Raw genomic sequence first — 25,914 nt, forward strand, 5'->3', positions numbered from 1 at the left:
TTCTCCTCCATCCTTTTCAGTATTTATTAGTAAACTAATTTTTTTTAAACTTTTAAACTGCTTTTATACCCCTTTTAGAACTCCTTGAGGTACCTTATCATGTAACTGCCCAGCCTTCACTATCATAAGAACATAAGAAATAGGAGGAGTAAGCTATCTAGCCCGTCAAGCCTGCTCAACAGCATGCTGATTTGACCATGGACTCAGCTCCACCTATCGTGCCCTTTCTCCAGAACCATTAATTTCCCTTTGAAGCAAAAAATCTATCTATATCTTCAATATATTTAATGAGGTAGCATCTACTGTTTTTCTGGGGAGAGAACTCAACAGATTTGCTACTCTCTGAGAAAAACCGTTCTTCTTCATCTCCATCTTAAATCTGTTGCCCTGAATCTTGAGACTATATGTCCCTTAATTCTAGTCTCACTTACCAGTGAAAATAACTTTCCTGCCTCTATCCTATCTCTTTCATAATTTTGTATGTTTCTATAAGATACCCTCATATTATTCTGAATCCAGCGAGTATAGTTCTGGGGGACTTAATCCCTCCTCATGGCTTAACCCCTTCATCTCCAAAATCAACCTTGTGATTCTGGAGAATCAAAAGTCTTCTACAATGTCTCCAAAGCCACTACATTTTCCCTCAAGAAAGGAAACAAGAATTGCATGCAAGCTCCAGGTGCAGCCTCAACAGTACCCCCTACAGTTGCAGCATAAACTCCTTGCTCCTAATAAGCATGCTACAATCTTTCATCATTTAAATAATAATCTGATTTTTCCTTTCAAATTTGGATGACCTTGCATTTACAAACGCTGTACTCCATCTGCCAGACCCTCGACTACTCATTTAATCTATCAATATCTCTCTATAGATTCTCCGCATCTGCTGCAAAATTTGCTTCTCCACTCAATTTAGCGCAATCAGTAAACTTAGAATCGCTACACTTGGTCCATTCTTCCAAATCTATTTGTTTGTCTGTCTAGAGAAATAAACCCAATTTTGTTGTACCCACATAGTATCTAGTTGTAAATCTCTTTCTCACACTTTCTTCGGAGATTTATATATTTTCTATCAGTGTGTAGTATAAGTAATTTAATATACGTAAGTTTAACATAACTACTCTGCCTCAACAACTTGAATGCCTCAATGACTATCGCCCAGTTGCACTCACATCTACTGAGATGAAATATTTTGAGAGGTCAGTTATGGACAGAATCAGCTCCTGCCTAAGCAAGGACCCGGACCCACTATAATTTGCTTATCGCCACAATAAATCTAGTGATGCAATCTCACTGGCGCTCTGCTCGGCCACCTAGACAATAGCAATACTGACATTGGGCTGCTGTTTATTGGTTACAGTTCAATGTTCAACACCATCATACATTCAGTATTAATCAAAAAGCTGCAAAACCCGGGCCTCTATACCTTCCTCTGCAACTAGATCCTTGACTTACTAATTGGGAGACCACAGTCAGTGCAGATCGGAAATAACATCTCCTCGCTAACAATCAATAGTGGCATGCCTCAAGGATGAGTGCTTAGCACACTGCTCTACTATCACCACTCCCACAACTGTGTGGCTAGGCATAGCTCAAATGCCATCTATAAATTTGCTGATGACACAACTATTGTTGGCAAAATTTCAGATGGCGACTAGGAGGTGCACAGGAGTGAGAGAGATCAGCTGCTTGAGTGGTGACAAAACAACAACCCTGCACTCAACATCAGTAAAGACAAGGAATTGAACGTGGGTTTCAGGAAGGGAAAGTCAAGGGAACACACACCAGTCATCATCGAGGGAACAGCAGTGGAAAGGGTGAGTAGTTTCAAGTTCCTGGGCGTCAACATCCTGTGCTCGACGTATTAATACAATTAAAAAGAAGGCATGACAATAGCTATATTTCATTAGGAGTTTGAGGAGAGTTGGTATGTCACCAAAGACACTTGCAAATTTCTATAGACGTACTGTGGAGAGCATTCTAACTGGTTGCATATCCATCTGCACAGCATCGGAAAAAGCTGCAGGAAATTGCAAATTCAGCCAGCTCTATCATGAGCACTAGCCGCCCCAGCACAGAACCAATGTACATTTCAATTTATAGTTTTTATTATTAGGTATTGCAATGTACTGCTGCCCTAAAACAACATATTTTGTGACATATACCAGTGATTATTAAACCTGATTCTGATGGAAATGAATCCAGTATTGTTTGATTTTTTTTGTAATTTAGATTAATATTAATAGTTTAATGATTTGTGAATCTGTACCTCTTGAACCATTTATGACTTAAACCCATTAGCCCCACAGGGATTTCTCTATGTTTACCCTATAATTTCCAACATATTTATGAAAATAACCCTGCCACTTGGGACTTCAAACTCTGGATTATTAAAATTTGTTTGTGTGTATACACCCAACTCATGCCTGTGCACAAATACCCACGCTCAAAGGTCACAGGCACCGACTGGCACATTCCCAACCAGTGCCGAAGTCTGCACCTGCACCTATTGGGTTCTGTGGTATGAAAGTTCTCAGGATTCCCGCCTTGTGACGGTTCCCAAGTTTAGTATTTAGGCTGCTTTCTTTGACGGAGCAGTGGTGGTATCAGGGTTGCACCCAACCAACAATTTAGAGAGCAAGGTGCCAATCCCACAGTAATTGTTTTACTATTAATTGAATTTGAATTCCATCAAATTTGGAACAAAAATAACAACTAGTTTTCATAATTGTGGCAAAAAGATGACCATTTTGTCATTGGAATGCATCTAGATAATGAATAACTTTGCAGGGGTCGAAACCCACCATTCTTACTGGTCTAGCCTATGTCCGGCTTCAGATTCACTAATATTGTTGATTCAGAATCAGGTTTACTATCACTGGCATATATTGTGAAATTTGTTGTTTTGCGGCAGCAGTATATTGCAATACATAATAATAAAAAACTATAAATTACAATAAGAAATATGTGCATAATTTAAGTAGTACAAAAAGAGAGCAAAAAAAGAAAAAAAAGTAATAGTGAGGTAGTCTACAGGAGTTAATTGTTCATTCAGAAATCTGATGGTGGAGGGGAAGAAGCTGTGCCTAAAAGGTTGAGTGTGTATCTTCAGGCTCGTGTACCACCTCCTTGATGGTAGCAATAAAAAGAGAGCATATCCTAGTTGATGCGGGTGCTTAATGATGGATACGACCTTTTTAAGACATTGATTTATGAAGATGTCCTCGATGCTAGGGAGGACATCTTCGTGAGCATCTTTAGTGCCTCTACTTCCTTAGGAGTTTGCAAAGATTTGGCATGACATCTAAAACTCTGACAAATTTCCATTGATGTGCGATGGAGAGGATATTGATAGGCTGCATCACAGCCTGGTATGGAAACACCAATGCCTTTGAATAGACAATCCTACACAAAGTAGTGGATATGGCCCAGTCCATCACGGCCAAAGCCTTACTCACTGTTGAGCATATCGGGAAAGCAGCATCCATCAAGAGAGATCCCCACCACCCAGGTCATGCTCTGTTCTCACTGCTACCATCAGGAAGAACACACAGGAGTCTCAGGAACAGTTATTACTCCTCAACCATTAGGCTCCTGAACCAGAGAGGTTAACTTCACATGCCCCATCACTGCATTGTTCCCACAACCTATGGACTTATTTTCAATGACTATCCATTTCATGTTCTTGATATCTATTGCTTATTTATTATTGTTATTAATTGTTATTATTTTTTCTTTCATTTTGTATTTGCACAGTTTGTTGTCTTTTGTACACTGGTTATCAGCCCTGTTGGTGCAGTCTTTCAATTGATTTTACTATAGTTCTGGGACTTATTGAATATGTCCACTAGAAAGTGAATCTCAGGGTTATATATGGTGACACACATGTACGTTGACAATAAATTTATTTTGAACTTTGAACATACAAAGTCTCCTCAAACTCCTAATGAAATATAGCCATTATCATGTTCTCTTTGTAATTGTATCAAATGCACTATAAACCTATTCAAGTTTACCATGTGTTGAAACAAAGAATAAAAATCAGATGGACCACCGAAAAACAAACTGGGCATTGCATACAGACCATGAGAAAAATAGGTTTAGCCCAATCGATCTTGTGAAGTCCTCCTTTATAGGCACCTGGAAATCAGAGTCTAAATTGCGGCACAATGTAATGCATGAGCAAGGATGTTTTTCCCTGATGGCAACCAACCATTCTTCTCTCAGTTGATGAAGGAGTGGTTTTCCATGGTGGAAGAAACTCTGAAATTAAGAAGGGCATGGAATGCATCACTGACCAAGCTGGCCCAGTCCTGGTCAACACAGCTGCTAGTCTACAGCAAGTGGTGAAACAACAGAAGACTTAATCTACTTAACTGCATACTTACCAATTTCCCTGTGGCAGATATATCTGTCCTCAACAGCTCAGGTATGTATGATACTGATCGATGCTTGTAGATTAAAGATTCCATCTATACTTTGCATGTGGCACTGTAATTGTGTGAAATAGGATAAACTTAGAAGAGACCTTGCAGCTGAAAACTGAATTCCATAAGGACTCAGGACCATCAGCATCAGCTGGGAGCAGCTTCAGGCATATCTAAAAATGAGCCTGTCAATCTGTAGCAGCTGCAACACAGGACTGCTTGCATGTAAACACAGCCAAAGGTTCAGATCAAGACTCTGTAGTTCTTCCTCGCCTCTTTATGAATGGTGATGGGCAAATGACGAGGATGAAGGAGAAAGCTTCATGAAACTATCTATCGAATTACCTATTGAATGTTGAAACGCCTAGATAGAGTGGAATTGGAGAGGATGTTTCCTACAGTGGGGTGAATCTAGGATTAGAGGGCACAGCTTCAGAATTCAAGGAAGTACCTTTAAAACAGACATGAAGAGGAATTTCTTTAGTCAGAGGGTGGTGAATCTGTGGAATTCGTTGCCACAGAAGGCTGTGGAGGCAAGTCATTGGGTATATTTAAAGCAGAGGTTGATAGGCTCTTGATCAGTAAGGGTGTCAAAGGTTACAAGGACTAGGCAGGAGAATGGGATTGAAGGAGATAATAAATCCGCCATGATGGAAATGCAGAGCTGACTCGATGGGCCAAATGGCCTAATTCTGTTTCTATCTCTTATGGTCTTATGGAAACTATATTCTCACAATGCCGTAAGAGTGCCAAAGCAAAGGTTGAAGTATTTGCAGCCATGTTCATCCATTAGTGCAAAGTATTGGTAATCTATGCCCATATCCTCCTGAGACCCCACCATCACAGACACCACTCCCTTCAGCCAACTCAATTACCTCCACGATATTAACTGGCTAAAAGTACTGGACACTCCAGTGTAGGGTCACACAATTTCCAAATTTTAGAACTATAGCACCTCTCACCAGTTGTTCAATTACAGCTCTAAACCTGCGTCTACACTGAAAGAAATTACCCGTGTATGTCCTCTTCACAAAAAGCTGGGGAAATCAATCCAGCTAATGAGGGTTCGTGTCAGTCAGTTCTCAATGATATGTAAAATATTAGAAAGTACTGGAGGTTCCTTGGTTACACAAGAGTTCCATTCTTGATAACGGTCGATAAACTAATTTTTCTCTAAGTCAGAAACAAGCAATTTCCTCCAAAATCAGGAACACCCTCACCAGGAAACATCCCAGTGAATCACTTCTGCACCATCTTCAAAGCCTCCATGACCTTCCTGTAATACAATAATCAGAACTACACACAATACTTCACATTAGGCACAACCAAATTTTGTACGTCTGCAATATCACTTCCTGGCATTTAATACTGTAAGGGGGTAGCGACCCTGAGGGTGGCCAGGGGGGGCTACAATACTTTTTCACCCTGATTGATGAAAACCAGTATTATGCCTTTCTTTTTCAAAATCACCTTATCTGCCCGTGTTGCTACTTTCAGGGAGAAATGAACTTGCATCCAAGATCAATCTGTATATCAATGCTCACAAGGCACCTTTCATTTACTATATATTCCCTTCATGCACTTGACTTCTCTATATATTATATCTTACTGCAATAGGCCAGCATCTAATCCATTCCTCTAATCACGTTTAAGAATCACAAGAAATTAAGGCCCATTTTCCCAAACTGTGCCATTGTCAATGGATTTTTATGAAAAGCAATTGCTGTCTCTTTGGTGTTGAAGCAAGCGGTTTAATCTGAGCCTCAGTTGCAATCTTCTCTGCCACCTTCACTGCTTCTAACTCCATCAGATCTTCATTTGAAAGTTCAGCTTCATGGGACATGACTAGCTTCTGACATAGGCAAAAATTACTTGAATATATTTAAACCGGAGGTTGATAGGTTTTGATTAGTTAGGGCATCAAAGGTTATGAAGAGAAAATTGGAGAATAGGGTTGAGAGGGACAATACAACAGCAGACACGATGGGCCAAATGGCTTAATTCTGCTGTGGTCTTATGGACTTATGGCTCAGACAGTTCCACAAGTTTCACAATTTTATTTACCATTGTCTCGTGTTTCACCTTTCTCGAAACCTTTAAAGCCATATACAACCCATGGGGCACAACTTTTTCCATACTCCCTTTCATTAAACTCTGCCCATGCCTTATTGCAGTTTGGATACCTTAGTAAATGTCATAAGATTTTCCAAATATCATATAAAGTCTCACCAGTCTCCCTCTTTCTCTGGTGATCAGTGCTTGAGCAAGGGTGTTGTGAACCCTCGGCTTTAAAGATTGCAAAGACCCGCTGGTCTAAGAGAAGTTGTGTTTGGTGGGAGAAACATTACTTTTTCATTCATGTGAAAATCATCTAAATGTACAGGATTATCAGTCAACAGCAAAATCTTGAATGGGGTGTCCTTCCCTTTCCAAGATTTTTCCACTTAACGAATGCAACAATTCATGAACTAATCCTTGAAAACAGCTAAACAAAAGAAATTCTGCCAATGCTGGAAATCCAGAACAACGCACACAAAATACCAGAGGAACTCCCCTACCCACCTGTCTTCGCCTACCACATTCTAGCATCCTCCTTCCCCTCCCCCTATATTTTTATTCTGGCATCTTCCCCCTCCCTTTCCAATCCTGATGAAGGGTCTTGGCCTGAAACGTCAACCATTTATTCATTTCCATAGGTGCTGCCTGACTTGTTGAGTTCCACCAGCACTCTGTGTGTCTTGGAAATTGTTAACGTGTTCAAAGCCTTAGCATTTCATGGAAGTAAACTGCAAGCTTACTGCTGTTCTCAAATACTCAGAGTGGCAGAGGGTAAAGTTCTATATAATACACAAGTAGTGGTTTCTGTCTGTAATCTCTCAACGCATTAGCCCAAAACAAAAGCATAAGGTGATCTTTTGCAGACTTAACATCTGGCATTGTCTTTTGGAAGGTACATTGTCATAGGAAAGGTGCATTCCATCTGGCACTTTTTTCCGAAAAGCCCTGCTTCATCGACATTAAAGATTTGCTGTGCCATATAACCATGTTCTTTGATGACTTTTCTCCAGCAGATCAAAAAACAATTCCGCTACTTTACAGCCTCGCCACGCACTTCAACATTATGAAAATCAACACGAGCCTTAAATCTAATAAACTACCAATGACTATCATTGTATTTGGTTCAGAATCACGGTGCCTTTTCATAAAGATTCTCTAGAAGGTAATAAATGGGGATGTTCATTGATGATTGCACTACGTTCAATTCAATTCATACTAATTATCCTAATCTGCTTGTCCTTGGCCAAAAGCCTTTTAAATACTGTATTGTAATTATATCTGCCCTCCACCATTTACCTAGCAGCTCATTCCTGAAATTCACCATACTCTTATATGAAAAAGAAATTACTTCTCAGATCTACTTTAAGTTTCTCTCCACTCACCTTAAACCTGAGCCCTCAAGTTACTTTCCCTCCTACTCTGGGAAAATAGAAATTCTGACTATCTATCCTAACTATACCCCTCATAATTTTACGAACCCGGGTTTTTTCACATGCATGTAGGAGTATGAAATGCCTGGCATTTAAATAAATAAATATAGTCCATCTAATCTCTCTTTAAAACTACAGCTTTCCATTCCAAATACCATTTTGGTGGATCTTTTCTACATTCTTCCTATCTGCTATATCATTCCTGCAGTTTGGTGACCAGAACTATGCTCTATATATAATATCCTAAGTCTGATCTAACCAATGTTTTGTAATCAATGCCTCAACCTATCATGACAAGCCTACCAAATTCCTTTTTAATACCTTTTCCTCCAAATTTAGGAAGTTATGTATTGTGCTTCAAGGTCTGGCTGTACATTAACACTCCTAAGTCCCTGCCATTTATTCTATATGTCCCACCGTAAATCAACTTCACACTGCTTCACACATGCCTTTGTATAAATTTCATCTGCCACTATTTCACCCATTTTTCCAACTGATCAGTGTCCTGCTGTATCCTTAGACAACTCTCTAAGCTGCCTATTCCATTCACAATTCATCAGCAGATGAAGCAATTCATTTCCGCACATTTCAAGACTTAGGCAACATTAAGGAATTCAGTGTTGGGAAATGTATGATTTTGGTAAAAGGAACAATAGTGCAGACTACTATTTAAATGAGGAGAAGGTTCAAACATCAGGTGTGCAGAGGGACAGGAGTTCTCGTGCAAGACTCCCAGAAAGTTAATTTACAGGTTGAGTCGGTGGTAAAGAAGGGAAATGCAATGTTGGCATTCATTTCAAGGGGAATAGAATACAAAAACAAGGAGATAATGCTGAGCCTTTATAAGACACTAGTCAGGCCACATTTGGAGTACTGTCAGCAGTTTTAGGCCCCATATCTCAGAAAGGATGTGTTGTCATTGGAAAGTCTAGAGGAGGTTCATGGGGATGATTCTGGGAACAAAGGGGTTAACATACGAGGAGTGTTTGGCAGCTTAGGGCTGTGTTCACTGGAATTTAGGAAAATGCAGGGGGATCTGATTGAAACCTACCGAATGTTGAAAAGACTAGATAATGTGGATGCGGAGAGGATGCTTCCTCTGTTGAGGGTATCCAGAACTAGAGCGCACAGCCTCAAAATTGAGAGACGACCTTTTAGAACAGACGCAAGGAGTAATTTTCTTAGCCAGAGAGTAATGAATCTGTGGAATGCTCTGCCACAGACTGAGCTGGAGGCCAGGTCCGTAGGTATATTTAAGGCAGAAGTTTCCAGATTGGTCACGGCATCAAAGAATATGGCGAGGAGGCAGGTGTATGAGGGTGAGCGGGATCCGGGATCAGCCATGATGGAATGGTGGAGCAGACTCAATGGGATGAATGGCCTAATTCTGCACCTATGTCTTATGCTCTAAGGCATGGGCTGGTAAGTGAGAATTAACATTCCCAACTGAAATGCGAGACAATGACCATCTCCAACATGAGGGAGGATAAATACTTACCCATGAACTTAATAGTCTTTTCTTTGCTCATTCCACCACTATCAACAACGTAGGTGTTGGTCAGAAACTCAATTGTGCTAACCTTGGCCAACTCTAAGGATTGGCTTTTCCACCATACAGCACATGTCAGAAATATGATGGAATATTACCCTCCACTTGCTTGAATGAATACAGCTTCAATAACGGTCCAGAAGCTTGACCCCATAAAGGACAATGAAGCCCACTTGATTAGTACACTATCTATCTTATAAAAAATCCATTCCTGCTACCACTACCACACAATCTTTATCATCTACTAAAAGTACTGCAGTTACTTGTGACCCAGACAGCATCTCCCAAACTCCCAATCTTTACCACCACGAAGGACAAGAAAACCAAATGCCCCTTCTCCATCATCTTGACATGGAAATAGTCTGTCGTTCTTTATTAACGCCCTCCCCAAAGGAACCTGAAGGACCGCATAGGTGCAAGGTGACTCAACATAATATTTTCAAGAGTGCTAGTGAGAATGTAGGAACACACACTAAATGCTGGAGGAACTCCACAGTATCCACAGAAAGGAACAAGCAGTCGACGTTCCGGCGAGACCCTTCATCAGGGCTCATCGACGATGCGATGCCCAAATCCTCAAAAATGAATGTTTTAAAAAAAGGATTATTTCTTTTAACAGTTCGTACTTCTGCATATTATTAAAATCCTTTCGTATTCTGGCTACTATGAAAAGAAATTTGGGCTTAGTCAGGCCAGGTGCGCCTCAGCGCTGACAGGAAAGACTGTTCGCTCCCACGGCTCCTACGCGCGTCCAACTAATCGATCTGGCCGAGACATCGGGGCGATCCAGCTCGATTGCATTCGCCCTTGGCGCCGGTTGCCTAACAACGGGCGAGGCCTGGTGCCTCCGAGCGGGGGCGTCTGTTGGGCCGGATCGGCGTTTGACACGAAGACATATTTTTTGTGTGTGTGAGAGAGACGGAGAAAGGAGGTGGGGGGGAAGAGATGCCCGCCTCCCAGCTGCCTGCTTGAGAGCGCCGCCTCCACTGGCGGTCGCTGTTGTGCGGCTTGCTCGGTGCTTCATGCTCACCACCACCCTGAACGGGGCTTGTTCTCCCTCTCTGAACTGACCGAAGAGGAGGAGGAGGAGGAGGAAAATCATGGCGGTGCCGAAGTGACGCCCCGCCAACGCGGAGCCAGGACGCGCTCACTCTCGTCCCCCCTACTCTGCCGCAGTTTCCTTCCTCTGCATCCCTCCGCTGCTCCCCGTCCCCCCCGGCACTCTCTCAGCCTTTCTCCCTTTGGCGGCAGCGGTGGTTTTCCTTCTATCCCTACCTCCCTCGGCTTTTCTCCATAGCCGCCAACGTCGGATTTATGCTTCTCGCCAGTTCTTCGACATGCAGCCTCCTCCGAGAAAGGTGAGTGTGCTCCCCAACCAGACATCTTTATTCGCCGCTGTGAAGAAATGTCGTATGCGGGATGGTGTGTGTGGGGGGGAGGAAAAAATGTCCCCGGTGTTCAGGAGCACCCTCCGGATTTACAGCTTGAATCAAAGCAGAAAAGTACGCTTAGCTTATCTGCCCGTTGAGCGAGGTGATAGTCTTTTATTTGTTAACATAATTTATGTCGGAATGTAAATAAATAGGATGTGGACTCACTCGGGTTTAAAAACCACGGTGATGGTAAGAGATTTACATGTGAAAGGAGGGGGTGTTATTTTTTTCTGAAGGCAGAGCAGTTTTTTTTTGGAAACCAAACATTTCTTTTCGTGTATCGCACTCTGTCCAACTCAGTATCATGTACGCGTCGAAGTAGAGTCCAAAATGTGTACACATCTGCCCTTTAAAATGTTTGTGATCGGAGTAGACGTTCATTGAAAGGCGCTTTATGGTATTAAAAAAAATACATTTTTTAAATCAATGACTTTCTCGCAGAGTGAAATGTCATGAGGATATGTAATTTTCTAAAATTGTTTCTGTGACCAGTTGTGCGTTAAAATGTTCACAAGCTTAGTTGAAATGCTTTGTATTATTTACATAGTTCGGGATACTGTATAACTGCATTTATAAACGATATAAGCATTTTATGAGGACTAGCCTGTGTTTTGACATAAAATGGTACTAAATGTTGTGTTGTATGTTTTGCAAGTTCTGTCAAGGAAGTTGATGGATTCATTTGTAGTTTAGTGAGTCCTTTAATTTGTATGGTTTTACTATCTGTTAAGGAAGTGTGTTCTTATCAAAGGTGAAAGTTACTCAAGAACTGAAAAACATCCATGCTGAGCAAATGACTAAACTTCAGGCAAAGCATCAAGGAGAATGTGATTTACTGGAAGATTTAAGGTAAGCTTTCCAATGTTTTATTTCTCTCTGGGGGGAAAAATCACAAATTGTGGCCACATTATTTTATTTTGTGATGTCAAGTTGTGTTATTTAACAGATGTGCCAAACTAAAAGTTCTACAATTATATTATGATCATAACTGAAATAACAGACAAATTGATAATCTGCATTGTTTTTCTTGGATTGAATTAGCTTATCTCTAAAAACGAACTAGAGTTCACTTCTAATAACCTTGAGAATACTTACAGGTGTTTGAGTTGGATTTTCCAGCAATCTTCCTATGTTTCCAGTTGTTCCTTAAAGTGAAATTTGGTCATATGTAAACCATTACATTGTGTAATCTCGATAAATTGCATTTATCTGTGTTCACTTCCTCGAAGAAATTAAAGCTGGAGGAGATCATTATGAGCCTTTCTCTTGTCCACCATTCAATAACATCACAGCTGATCTCAATTACTGAGTGTCGACAAACATGTTGAATATAAAATTCCAAGCATTTGCAACACTCTGCACGTCTTCAACACAATCTCCTCCTTCCTAGAATGTTGTGATCAGAATTGCACATGATACTCCAGGAGTAGACTAACTGATGTTTTATAAAGTCATAAAACAACATCTCTGATTTTATTTTCTTTGCCAATCTTCCTGAAGGCAGGTATTCCATTTTTTTTGTACTGCTGCTTTTGGGGATCTGTGGACTTTACCTCAGTGCCTCTCTGTTCATCAGCATACTCTACAGCTCTACAATTTACTCTTTGTGTCTTTCCTTTATTTGACCTAAAATGCATCACTTCGCACCTATCAGTATTAAATTCCGTCTGCCATTCCTCTATCCAATTTTCCAGTGGTTAAATATCATTTTGTAGCCTAGGACAATCCCTCTTACAATCTATAACACCACAAATCTTTGTGCAATTTACAAACTTAGCAATCATGCATTTCACATCCAAATCAATAATGTATATCACAAACATCATTGGTGGTCCTTTGGTGCACCATTGGTCACATGCTTCCATCCAGCCTCTGACTCCAGTACCAAGCCAAATGTGCTATCTTACCTTGAATGTCATGAGTCTAACCTTCTGGATTAACCTACCATTTTGACATATCAAGCAAGGGCACCAGCATTGCTGTATCCCTCTCTTCTCTATTATCTTGGGATATATTAGTGATCAGTGTTCATTGAAAAATAAAAGATTATCAAGGGTATCTAGACTACACCTTTTTGGCTCTGTCATATCTGTCCTGATCATGACCATATCTGCATTTATGAGCCTAATTCTCTTCCTCCACCCCCAACTGTCCAAAGCAAAGATGGGACATCCCTTTTGCTTGCCTTCATCCCACTAGCCTCTACGTAAAATGGTTTCTACTGCCTTGCCATGAGTCTGTCTTTTCAAATTGTTTAAGCATGCCAAAGTTTTTCTCCACCATTTGTCTCACCACTGCCTCCACTGTTCATTTAACTATAGAATATACCCACGTATAAGTTCGAGTTTAATTATTGTTCAACCATATAATGTATACAGCTAAACAAAGCAGCTTTCCTCCAGGGCCAAGGTACAAAACACATTACATAGTCACACACAGCACATATACTTGTGATATCACATAAGGTAACAAAGTAATATTATCACCAGTCCTTGAGTGGCATGGCCAGAACATTGATGATGCGTAGAATGTTGTCCTGGAGCCATGTTTCTGCAAGAACAAGCAGGCACCAGTTCCTCATTCTTACTCTGGATCAGCTGCAGACAAAGGCATTCAGCTTAGTGTCTTCCAGGGAGTAAACACTAGAGAGCAGCAGCAATGGGAAAGCCACCCTGCAGAGGCTAGTCCCCAACCCAGCACAGATTCCAGCTTGCCCACTGCATCTCTGTTCTCTCCCACACTGCCTCGGGTGCCTCCTTCTCTTGGTTGCTGTAACAGACAACACTGCTGCATGAGAACCTGGTTCACACATCAACCTAGGACACACAGATCCCCCCCCCCCCCACCTTTGGTCTCACTAATGAATTGGACTTGCAGTATTTTGTATTACCATTGTCTAACAGGATTTTTTCACAAGAAAAATGTTTAAGACAAACATTTGCATCATTTGTTGGACCTGGAGAGGCTGCTGCGACCAAGTGCGCTGCCATCGTACCAGAACCTATTCTAGTATTTCCTCCTTTCCACCATCTAGGAATCAAACAGTTCTTACAGCTGAGGCAACAGTTCGCTTGTACTTCCAATATGTTGTTTTACATTTGGTACTGACTGTGCTCTTCTCTACAATACAGAAACTAAACAAGGATTGGGTGACTGCTCTGTAGAACATGCTGGTTCGGTCTTTAAAGGAGACCCTAAGCTTACAGTTGCTAGTTATCAGTTTAATTCTCTATCCTACTCCCATGATATTTGGCCACTTACACTGTTTCAGTGAAGTCTGACATTTCAAGGAACAGCACCTGATCTTCCATGCTGACATGATGTAACCCTTGTGATTCAATGTTGACAATTTTGGATAACCAATCTTTATTGTTTGTAGCAGAACTGACTCATTTTAATGAAGGATTATCAGCCTGTGACAGTATTTCTGTCTTATGACCTGTTGACTATTTATAAAATTTCTTTCACTTCAGTTCCCTGAACTGTATCTTCAAGTTCCAGCATTGTTTTTTTTCACCTGCCTCACTCATCCCCCACTGGACAGACTTGTTGTATTTAGCAAACATTCTACCTTTTGTTACACAGCAAAGGTTTCACCCGGATTTTCCTGGTGTTCATCCCATCACAGGCATTTGCTTTGTTCTCTTCCACCTTACCTGTTCTCCACAATTTTGAACACTTGCTTTTCTTTCTTCAATTATGGTGAAAGTTCATCAATCTGACTATCAGCCCAGTTTACATTGTTGTGGATGCTGCCTGAAATACCAAGTATCTCTAGGAATTCCCGTTTTCAAGAGTCCAGCATCTGTAGTTTTTAGCTTTCAGATTTAAAAAAAAGTTCCACAATACAGATCACTAACAGAAAAATGTACATTTTACAATGCTTCATTACAATTCAAATATCCTAAAGGTTCTTCTGAAATAAATATATTGACTATTGCCTAAGTGTGATGTTTGAATATGTGTTGTTATTGTTAAACTGAAACCCCATTTTCTTAAATGCTGATCTGGAAAAGGTATAATCAACTGATAATGCACAACGAATGCATAGTTGGAAGTGGTTTAGAATGTTATGAACCATTTCAATGTGCTTAAATTGTATTTGAATTCTTAAATTGGAGTAACGTAGTTCAAAAGACTCAAACATTTTCATAATTAACTTATTTATAAAGTAGTGTGTATATTTTTCCAAGTTGGGCAAAAACTGAATAAAACATTTTTTTAAGTAGTGTGCATTAATTTCCATTTTCCTCTTTTTTTTGGTTATAAGCTTTCTACTTTCTAGTAAGCTTTGATAGGCAGGATGAAAGTGTTCAGTTTTGTTATATTTAAATTGTTTTGGGTAAAGGTTTTTTTAAAGTACCAAAAATTAGTACTTTTGTCTAATAATGCAAATGTTGTCATAACTCTCAATGGCTTGTTTATAAAACTTCTGAAATAATCTTGTGCATTTAGGCCAGTTAGAAGAGTGGGCTGAAAGATGGAAGATGGAGTTTAATGCTGATAAATGTGAGGTGCTACATTTTGGTAGGACTAATCAAAATAGGACATACATGGTAAGTGGTAGGGCATTGAAGAATGCAGTAGAACAGAGGGATCTAGGAATAAAGGTGCATAGTTCCCTGAAGGTGGAATCTCATGTGGACAGGGTGGTGAAGAACGCTTTTGGTATGCTGGCCTTTATAAATCAGAGCATTGAGTATAGGAGTTGGGATGTAATGTTGAAATTGTACAAGGCATTGGTGAGGCTAAGTTTGGAGTATTGTGTACATTTTTGGTCACCGAATTATAGGAAAGATGTCAACAAAATGGAGAGAGTACAGAGAAGATTTACTAGAATGTTACCTGGGTTTCATCACCTAAGTTACAGAGAAAGGTTGAACAAGTTGGGTCTTTATTCTTTGGAGCGTAGAAGGTTGAGGGGGGACTTGATAGAGGTATTTAAAATTATGAGGGGGATAGATAGAGTTGACGTGGATATACTTTTTCCATTGAGAGTGGGGGAGATTCAAACAAGAGGACATGAGTTGAGAGTTAAAGGGCAAAAGTTTAGGGTAACATGAGGGGGAACTTCTTTACTTAGAGAGTGGTAGCTGTGTGGAACAAGCTTCCAGCAGAAGTAGTTGAGGCAGGTTCGATGATGTCGGTTAAAGTTAAATTGGGCAGCTATATGGACAGGAAAGGAATGGAGGGTTATGGGCTGAGTGCAGGTCGGTGGGACTAAGTGAGAGTAAGAGTTCGGCACAGACTGGAAGGCCTGAGATGGCCTGTTTCTGTGCTGTAATTGTTATATGGTTATATTATTTACTTTTGAGTTCTGTGTTCTGTTGAGTAATTATTATTGAACACATTACATGCTGATAATATAAGTGTACTTGGAATATCAGGAAGAGATTCAGAGCATTGTTTATATATATATATATACACACACACACGAATGCGCGCGCGCGCGCGCGCACACACACACACACACACACACACACACACACACACACACACACACACACACACTATTAAAAGTGCAATCATATTAACTCCTAGCTTTGGAATTGTGTAATTTTGAAACTTCATCCTAATTTAAGAAATAGACATAGCTGTAGATCATTTGACCCCCTCTCCTCATAAGATCATGGCTGATATTTGACTTCATTGCCATTTTCATGCACTGATCCCATATCAGATTACCTTATCACTTAAAAATAAATGTATTGATCTCAATATTGAATATACCTGGGGACTGAGCTCTGTAGATCTTCCAACATAATTGTCTCTCATTCTTCTAAATTGGTGGGAGGAGAGAGAGTAGCGCACTGCGCGTGCACGGCCCTCCGGTGAAAAATGATATATCCATTAAATAGGGGCTGTGGACAATTCTGATTTGATGGAGACGGACGTGAAAGCACAGAGGAACATCTGGAGAAATTTCTGAAACGCCAGTTCGCTGCTGTTGTTACTGTGCGGTGGGGAATCTTCCGGAGGGAAGGCCTCAATATCCCTGGCTTTGCCAGCTGTTGGCGACCGAGATTGAGGTCGAATCGTTCGGACAGAGATGGCACTCAGTACACTGTGTCGGAGAGCTGATCGGAGGCTCGAAGTTTTTGGATGACTCAGAGTCGGACTGTGGTCAGGGCATGGCAGGGAGAGTTTTTCTTCCTTCTCCCATCTGCGTGAGATGTGGGACATTTGAGAGACTTTGAACTTTTAACTGTTCTCATGGACTTCTTCAAGTTATGGTATTGTTGCACTGTTGTAACTATATGTTATAATTATGTGGTTTTGTCAGTTTTTTCAGTCTTGGTCTGTCCTGTGTTTTGTGATATCACACCGGAGGAAATATTATATCATTTCTTAATGCATGCATTACTAAATGACAGTAAAAAAGGACTGCATGTCTTCATAATCTAAAATTTTGGAGTGTCTAGGCCCAGTCTGCTTAACCTCCTCTTGTACTCAAAGCCACAGTCCCAGGGCATTAATTGTTGAATGTTTAAGACAATATACTTTTGGGTTGTTTCTACGTTTACACTTTAGTTGCTTCAATTCTCAGAAGTCACTGGCATGTTGTTTTTTAAAAAAATAAGTACAGGCTGTCCCTGGAATATTAACAGGTAATACACACAAATGCAGACAGGATCTGGTTTTACAGATGTTCATATATTAGTTTTGTTTATAAGTCAGAATGTACATAAAAATAACTTGATATGATAGCTATGCCTCCACAGTATTGTAATGAATTTTAACAAAAGTACATGAGACTGATAAGAAAGAATCATTAATGAAAGTGGAGAGAGAAAACTGGTTCTGCCCTTTGTAGGAACAAACATATGTGTTAAAATAGACTTTAGAACTTTATATTATGGGAAGTTATTTGTAGGGGTATTCATAAGTTTTAAGTTTGTAACCTGGGGCAGACTGTATCTGAAAAGTCATACTATGTTTTTATTATTATTATTATTATTATTGGCATCTACATGCCTGTTTTCTTTTTAATAGTTATTCCCCTGCATGAGTGTGTGCAAATTTCTCTTTCCTTTAACTTGGAACATGCTGGCCAAGTATTGCTGATTGATTTCAAAATGTGCTTTGTTGCTGTGTACCACACAAAGAACGAGGGCAGAGGATAAACTTGCTGAGATTCCTTGATGCTATCTAACTCACCTATACTTGTATCATCAGTAAATTTAGCTACAAAGCTTTTGTTTCCTTATCTACGTCATTAATATAGATTATAAATAGTTGAGACCTTGGTATAGACATTTGTGACATTCCATTAGTTACTATCAGTTCAAAAATGACATATCTCCTGACAACCCCCCCCCCCAGCTATCCATGCCAATATCTTCTTCAATTCCCATACATTGTTAGTTTGTGCAGTGACATTTTGTGTTGCACCTTTTTGAACACCTTCCAGAAGTCCATTTTGATCTTTATTCACCCTGTCTACTGCATTCTGGAAGAATTAGCAAATTTGTCAAAGCTACTTTACTTTCAAAAAAACATGTTGGCTCTTCTTGGTTGCCTCGTGATTTTCTACATGTCCTGCTATTAACTTCTAAATAATAGATTCCAATATTTTCCCAATGAGAAATGTTAGGCTAACTGGCCTATAGTTTCCTGCTTTCTGTTTGTCTCCTGTCATGAATAATTGCATTACATCTGCAATTTTCTAATCCACTGGGACCTCTCCAGAATCCAGAGAATTTTGATAGATTACAACCAGCTCATCCACACTCTACAGCCACTTCCTTTAAGACTCCAGGATGCAGGCCATTAGTTCCAAGGGACTTGTTGGCCTTTAACCCTATTATTTTTTCTTTTTTTTTAATGTTAAGTTCCTCCTTCATGGATGCTTCTTAATCATGTTTTGGTTGGAATGTTTCAGTGTCTTCAGTTGTGGAGACTGATACAAACCAATGTTTGGAATCGTTCCTCTATTTTGCATTTTTAATTCTGCAGTTATGTTCTCTAATAATCCAAAGCTTACTTTATTTTCCATATAAAGCTGTCACTGTTATCAGACTAGTTTTCACTCATTCTTCATTTTCTCCCTTTTTAAGTCTTGTTGGTTCTTAAAAAAATCCCAATTCTCTCGCCTATCATTAATTTTCATCATATTGTTTGCCTTTTCTTTCAGTTTAATGCCATCATTAATTTCCTTAGCTAGGCACAAAACGTGCACCCTTAGAGCCTTTATTTCTCTTTAGAATATACCTTTGCGAGATTTATGATTTATGAAATGTCTTCTAAAATGTTGGTCAGAGCAGAATTAACAGCTGGTTTTTTATTTTCTTAATCCATTTTAGCCAGGTCTGTCCCAATACCTTGGCATTAGCTTTACAGTATGTGTTTGAAACATTAGTTTTAGTCTTGAAATTCTTACAGTCATATTGAAATTCTGCTGTGCCTTGATCATTTGTATTTGGGGAATCCTTACTATAAGATTTTTAATTAAGACAAGAATAGGAACAACCGACCCATCAAGCCTGCACCAGCATTCATGAAGATCGCAGTTGATTTGATCATCGCAACACACATAAAAGTTGCTGGTGAACGCAGCAGGCCAGGCAGCATCTCTAGGAAGAGGTGCAGTGGACGTTTCAGGCCGAGACCCTTCGTCAGGACTCGGCCTGAAACGTCGACTGCACCTCTTCCTACAGATGCTGCCTGGCCTGCTGCGTTCACCAGCAACTTTTATGTGTGTTGCTTGAATTTCCAGCATCTGCAGAATTCCTGTTGTTTTTGATTTGATCATCGCCTCTGTTCCATCTATCTGCCTTTTCCCCATAGCCTTAATTCCCCCGCTATCCAAAAATCTAGCTGTATATTAAATAGATTTAATGAGGTAACCCCTACTGCTTTCCTGTGGATCTTTCCACAGATTCACTATTCTCCAGGAAACCTCCTTAACCACCCTATCAACTTGTGCAGCAACTTTGAGGAATCTATGTTTGTGGACCTAAGATCCCTCTGTTCTTCCACACTACTAAGAATTCCGCCATTGACCTTGTACTGTGCCTTCAGGTTTAGCCTTCTAAAGTATATCACTTCACAGTTTTCTGCATTGAACTCCATCCGACAATTCTCAGCCCTCCTGCATCTGTGGAAGATCCTGAGAATCTTCTGGAGAAGGGGAAAGATCCCAGAACAGTGGAGAGTGGCTGAAGGGGTGTGGATCCCAAAGGAGGAAAATGCCACCCAGATAGACCAGTTTCGCATTATCTCCCTGTTGTGTGTCGAGGCAAAGATCATCTTCGGTGCCGTTTCTAACTTAGCAAGGAACACCTATATTGATACATCAGCCAGAAGGGTGGCATTTCAGGGATGCCAGTTTGTCTGGAGCATACCAGTGTGGTGACACAGCTCATCAGGGAGGCCAGAGAGAACAAGGGCAACCCCTCAGTGTTGTGGATCAACCTGGCAAATGCATATGACTCCATTCCGCACAAGCTGGTGCAGCTCACACTGACCAAATACCATGTCCCCAGCAGAATCAGAGACCTTATCGCTGACTATTACGGCAACTTCAGGATGAGGGTCTCTTCAGGAGCAATTACATCAACCTGGCACAAGCAGATTGGCATCATCACAGGGTGCACTATCTCAGTGACACTGTTCTCCCTAGCCATGAACATGCTCACTAAGTCTGCTGAACCAGAGTGCAGAGGGCCCAGAATGAATTCCACTCAACGGCAACCACCTGTCAGGGCATTCATGGATGACCTTACAGTCACCACAGAATCAGTCCCAGGCTGCCGGTGGATTCTGCAGGGGCTTGAAAAGCTGGTGGAGTGGGCCGGGATGAGTTTCAAACCAGCCAAACCAAGATCAATGGTGCTGAGGAAAGGTAAGGTGGAGAACAAGTTCCGGTTCAGCATCACAGGCACAGCCATCCCAACCATTACAGAAATGCCAGTCAAGAGCTTAGGCAAGGTTTTTGACGGCTCTTTAAGGGACACGACATCTATTCAGGCGACCTGCACCGAGTTGGATAGCTGGCTGAAATCTGTGGACAAGTCTGGCCTACTTGGGAAGTTTAAAGCCTGGGTGTATCAGCATGGCATTCTTCCCAGAATCCTGTGGCCCCTCCTCGTCTATGCAGTTCCGATCTTGACAGTCGAAACCTTAGAGAAGAGGGTTAGCAACCACCTTAGGAGATGACTGGGGCTGCCAAAGAGCATGAGCAGCATCGCACTCTATGGACACCACAACAAACTGCAACTACCCTTCAAATCCTTGGAGGAAGAATTCAAGGTAACAAGAGCCAGAGAAGTGGTACAGTATAGGGACTGTGAGGACAGTGAGGAAATGGGCAGAGGAGGCTTATGAGACACTCCAGGGTTGTTTTGAGGTGACAGACTGGCAGGCACTCTGTGAGCCACATGGAGAGGATATTGATGGGCTCACAGAGTGCATCACTGATTATATCAACTTCTGTGTGGACTGCAATGTTCCAACAAGAACTGTCCTATTCGAATAACAAGCCATGGGTAACAAAGGACAATAAGGACATTCTGAATGCTAAAAAGAGGGCGTTTAGAGGTGGAAATAGGGAGGAGCTGAGGGCAATACAGAGGGACCTGAGAGCCAGGATCAGGGAGGCTAAAGACAGGTACAGGAGGAAGCTTGAGTGGAAACTCCAACAGAACAACATGAGAGAGATTTGGAGTGGGATGAGGACCATCACCGGGTTCCGGCAAACTAGCAGCGGAGGAGCTGAAGGCAGTGTGGACAGGGCCAATGAACTTAACCTGTTCTTTAACAGATTTGACATTGTGGCCCCTACCCATCCCCCACATGAGTCATCTGTTGTCGGCCCCCAACCAACACACATTCCACTCTCCCCTCCTACCCCTCTTCACAGTCCCCCACCCTGCTCTCATGACTATACCCCTTCCCCACACGAAACCACCACGGTGGGCTTCACAGCTGAACAGGTGAGAAGACAGCTGAAACATCTCAACCCAAGCAAGGCTGCAGGACCAGATGGTGTCAGTATCAGGGTGCTCAAAGCCTATGCCCCTCAGCTATGTGGAGTACTACGCCATGTCTTCAACCTGAGCCTGAGGCTCCGGAGGGTTCCTGTGCTGTGGAAGACGTCCTGCCTCGTCCCTGTGCCAAAGACGCCACGTCCCAGCGGCCTCAATGACTACAGACCGGTGGCATTGACCTCCGACATCAATACCCTGGAGAGACTTGTTCTGGAGCTGTTCTGGCCTACGATCAGGCCACACTTAGATCCCCTCCAGTTCGCCTACCAGCCCCGACTAGGAGTTGAGGATGCCTTCGTCTACCTGCTGAACCGTGTCTACGCCCACCTGGACAAACCGGCGAGCACTGTGAGGGTCATGTTTTTTGACTTCTCCAGTGCGTTCAACACCATCCGCCCTGCTTTGCTGCAGGGGGAGCTGACAGTGATGCAGGTGGATGCTTTTCTGGTGTCATGGATTCTTGATTACCTGACTGGCAGACCGTAGTACGTGTGCTTGCAACACTGTGTCCGACAGAGTGATCAGCAGCACTGGGGCTCCACAGGGGACTGTCTTGTCTCCCTTTCTCTTCACCATTTACACCTCGGACTTCAACTACTGCACAGAGTCTTGTCATCTTCAGGAGTTTTCTGATGACTCTACCATAGTTGGATGCATCAGCAAGGGAGATGAGGCTGAGTACAGGACTATGGTAGGAAACTTTGTCACATGGTGTGAGCAGAATTATCTGCAGCTTAATGTGAAAAAGGCTAAGGAGCTGGTGGTAGACCTGAGGAGAGCTAAGGTACCGGTGACCCCTGTTTCTATCCAGGGGGTCAGTGTGAGCATGGTGGAGGATTACAAATACCTGGGGATAGGAATTGACAATAAACTGGACTGGTCAAAGAACACTGAGGCTGTCTACAAGAAGGGTCAGAGCCATCTCTATTTTCTGAGGAGACTGAGGTCCTTCAACATCTGCCGGACGATGCTGAGGATGTTCTACGAGTCTGTGGTGACCAGTGCGATCATGTTTGATGTTGTGTGCTGGGGCAGCAGGCTGAGGGTAGCAGACACCAACAGAATCAACAAACTCATTTGTAAGGCCAGTGATGTTGTGGGGATGGAACTGGACTCTGACGGTGGTGTCTGAAAAGAGGATGCTGTCCAAGTTGCATGCTATCTTGGACAATGTCTCCCATCCACTACATAATGTACTGGTTGGGCACAGGAGTACATTCAGCCAGAGACTCATTCCACCGAGATGCAACACAGAGCGTCATAGGAGGTCATTCCTGTCTGTGGCCATCAAACTTTACAACTCCTCCCTTGGAGGGTCAGACACCCTGAACCAATAGGCTGGTCCTGGACTTATTTCCTGGCATAATTTACATATTACTATTTAACTATTTATGGTTTTATTACTATTTAATTATTTATGGTGCAACTGTAACGAAAACCAATTTCTCCCAGGATCAATAAAGTATGACTATGACTATGTGTTACTAAGGTGGCTACAGCAGGGATCCAAGTGAGGACTGGCAGGAAGTGGAGGGCAGAGGAAGCTGTTCAGGAAGCAGAGGTGAGGCTGCGTCACAGGAGGCTGGTGGGAGTGGTCACACGAGGCCGAGCTGGGCTAGGATCCTTTCCAACTCCCCAAATGGACACCAGAGGGAAGGAAAGGCGTCATCTGGTTCAGGAGGAGGTGAGAGCAGTAGTGGCGGAGACAAGAACCTGCAAGGCAGTGGGAATGAAGCAACAGGGGGCTTGGACAAGATGGGAGAATGCGGTTGAGAGGAAAGTGACCTGGGCTGATCTTTGGAAAGCCGAACCACACCGCATCCAATTTCTCATCCAGGCAGTGTGCGATGTGCTTCCAAGCTCATCAAACCTGCACACATGGGGCAAGGCAGAGTCATCTGTGTGCCCACTGTGCTCCAAGCGAGGAACCCTGGAGCACGTCCTCAGCGGCTGCGCAAGGGCACTTGATGAGGGACGGTACCGATGGAGGCATGATCAGGTCCTGAAGACCATCGGTGAAGCCATCAGCACAGGGTTGAGTGGGCAAAGCAGTCCCAGCCCTCCAAGCAGACCATTGCCTTTGTCAGAGCTGGGGAGCAGCCAATACCCACCAAAAGAACATCAAACATCCTGACCTCTGCAAGGGACTGGCAGCTGTTGGTGGACCTTGAACAGCAGCTGAAGTTCCCTAATGTGATGCCAAACCAAGCTATCGGACGATTGATGCTAATTGGAGAGATAAGAGAGACAATGGAGAAATGTTCAAAATGCTAATAAGAGAGGAGAGAGGGATTAACGGAAAAGAAACACAATTTGAACCTGAACTGCTTGAAGTTTGATGGACAGGCGATACCCCAGCAGGGGGATAAAAAGAACAGGTTCGCTATGGCACGGACACCACGAGATAACGAGACCCTGGAAAGAGCGGTGTGCCCCCACAAGTTGGTAGGAGTTTGGAGGTCCGGTTCGCAGGAACCGACCATAGGCTCACAGGGTGTAAAGGTACGATCGGTGGGAACCTGGTATGTGTGTCCGCCCTTGCCTGGGTGCCGGGTTCACCACGGAAGAACGATTGTATCGGGAATGGAGGGATCACAGTCGGTGACCACAGCAGGATAGAAGCCGTAAAAGGGTCTGACCGAAACCAACTGCGAAGACATCGAAGGTCTGCCTGAATCAAATTGCATCCTCCTCCCTCTCTCTCTCTCCAACGGCACAACAGCGATTACTGCGAACTGTACTAAGCTGAACTGAACTCTGCGTCACTTAAGACTGATCATTTTACCCCTAGACTGCGATAGAGCTTGGTTGATCCCTATTACCCTAGTTCTGTGTACATGTGTGTATTATCATTGCTAATCTGTTGCATTTATATCCTTACGATTAGAGTACTGTGTTACTTATTTCTTTAATAAAACTCTATTAGTTCCTAGTAATCCAGACTCCAATGAGTGGTCCATTTCTGCTGGTTTGGCAACCCAGTTACGGGATACGTATCACTAACCATATCGCAGCCACCATCCTGCAAAACCAGACATTGTCCTTGTGTCTAAGTCTACTAAGCAAGTGGTGCTGCTGGAGCTGACAGTCCCATGGGAAGATCGCTTGGAAGAGGCCTTTGAAAGGAAACTCTCCAAGTACGCAGGTCTGGTCAGCAATTGTCAGCAGGCTGGATGGAGTGCAAGGTGTCTCCCAGTGGAGGTTGGTTGTAGGAGATTCGCAACCTGTTCCTTAGCTAGAGCCTTCAGCAATTTGGGCATCGAGAGAGAGGGGAAGAGGAGAGCCATCCGCAGTATCACCGATGCGGCAGAGAGGGCCTCAAGATGGCTGTGGCTCAAAAGAGGGGAGCCATGGAGTCATAAGTAGCTAGCCATCTAGACACAAGCTGGGGTCTGATCAGCCCTGTTTGGGTCACCTGGAGGATGGTGTATGATGTTGAAAGACCCGAAACACCCGATGATTCAAGGAACATCACTGAAGATGTGTCCAGAGGCACCAGTAGATGTATTAGATGTATGTACACAGCCCAGTCACTGTCCCATTTTAATCTATGACAACCTTCTACACTATCCACAACTCTAAGAATCTTCATGATATGTGCAGACTTATTAACCCACCCTTCCATTTCCTCATCCGTCATTTATAATAATCATAAAGAGCAGTTATCCCGGAACAGATGCCTGTGGAACCCCACTGGTCACCAATCTCCAGGTAGAATACACTATCTGCTGTCAGCCTGTGCTTCCTGTGGGCAAGCCAATTCTGAATCCCATGCCTCCTGACTTCCTGTATGAGCCTACCATGGGGGACCTTGTTGAACTCTTTACTGAAAGTCCATATACACCAGATCCACTGCTCTATCTTCATCAATTTGTTCCGTTACTTTATTGACTCATTTAGACTTGTGAGGCACAACCCACCCCTCGTGAAGCCATGCTGACTAACATTGATCAGCCCATGCTTTTCCAAATGCTTTCAAATCCTGTCTCTAAGAATTCTCTCCAGTGGGTTGCAGACCACTGATGTAAG

General features: G+C 42.4%; 1 protein-coding gene across 4 annotated transcripts in view; it reads left to right on the top strand.

Moving 5' to 3' along the window:
* The first annotated feature begins 1,617 nt into the window (after positions 1 to 1,617).
* Positions 1,618 to 25,914, top strand: part of LOC134349702 (F-BAR and double SH3 domains protein 2-like) — a 253,167-nt gene continuing 228,870 nt past the window's right edge. Inside the window, exons 1-3 of one of the 4 annotated variants that reach the window (XM_063054428.1) lie at positions 1,618 to 1,817; positions 4,228 to 4,429; positions 11,649 to 11,746. In XM_063054428.1, the coding sequence (XP_062910498.1) occupies positions 11,691 to 11,746 (56 nt within the window). In that variant the 5' untranslated portion in view covers positions 1,618 to 1,817; positions 4,228 to 4,429; positions 11,649 to 11,690. Of the gene's footprint in view, positions 1,818 to 4,227; positions 4,430 to 10,276; positions 10,823 to 11,648; positions 11,747 to 25,914 lie in introns of those variants that run through there. The other 3 variants (XM_063054429.1, XM_063054427.1, XM_063054430.1) reach the window with 3 other exon arrangements.

The sequence above is a fragment of the Mobula hypostoma genome, chromosome 7, assembly GCF_963921235.1.
Source record: "Mobula hypostoma chromosome 7, sMobHyp1.1, whole genome shotgun sequence".
Lineage (NCBI taxonomy): Eukaryota > Metazoa > Chordata > Chondrichthyes > Myliobatiformes > Myliobatidae > Mobula > Mobula hypostoma.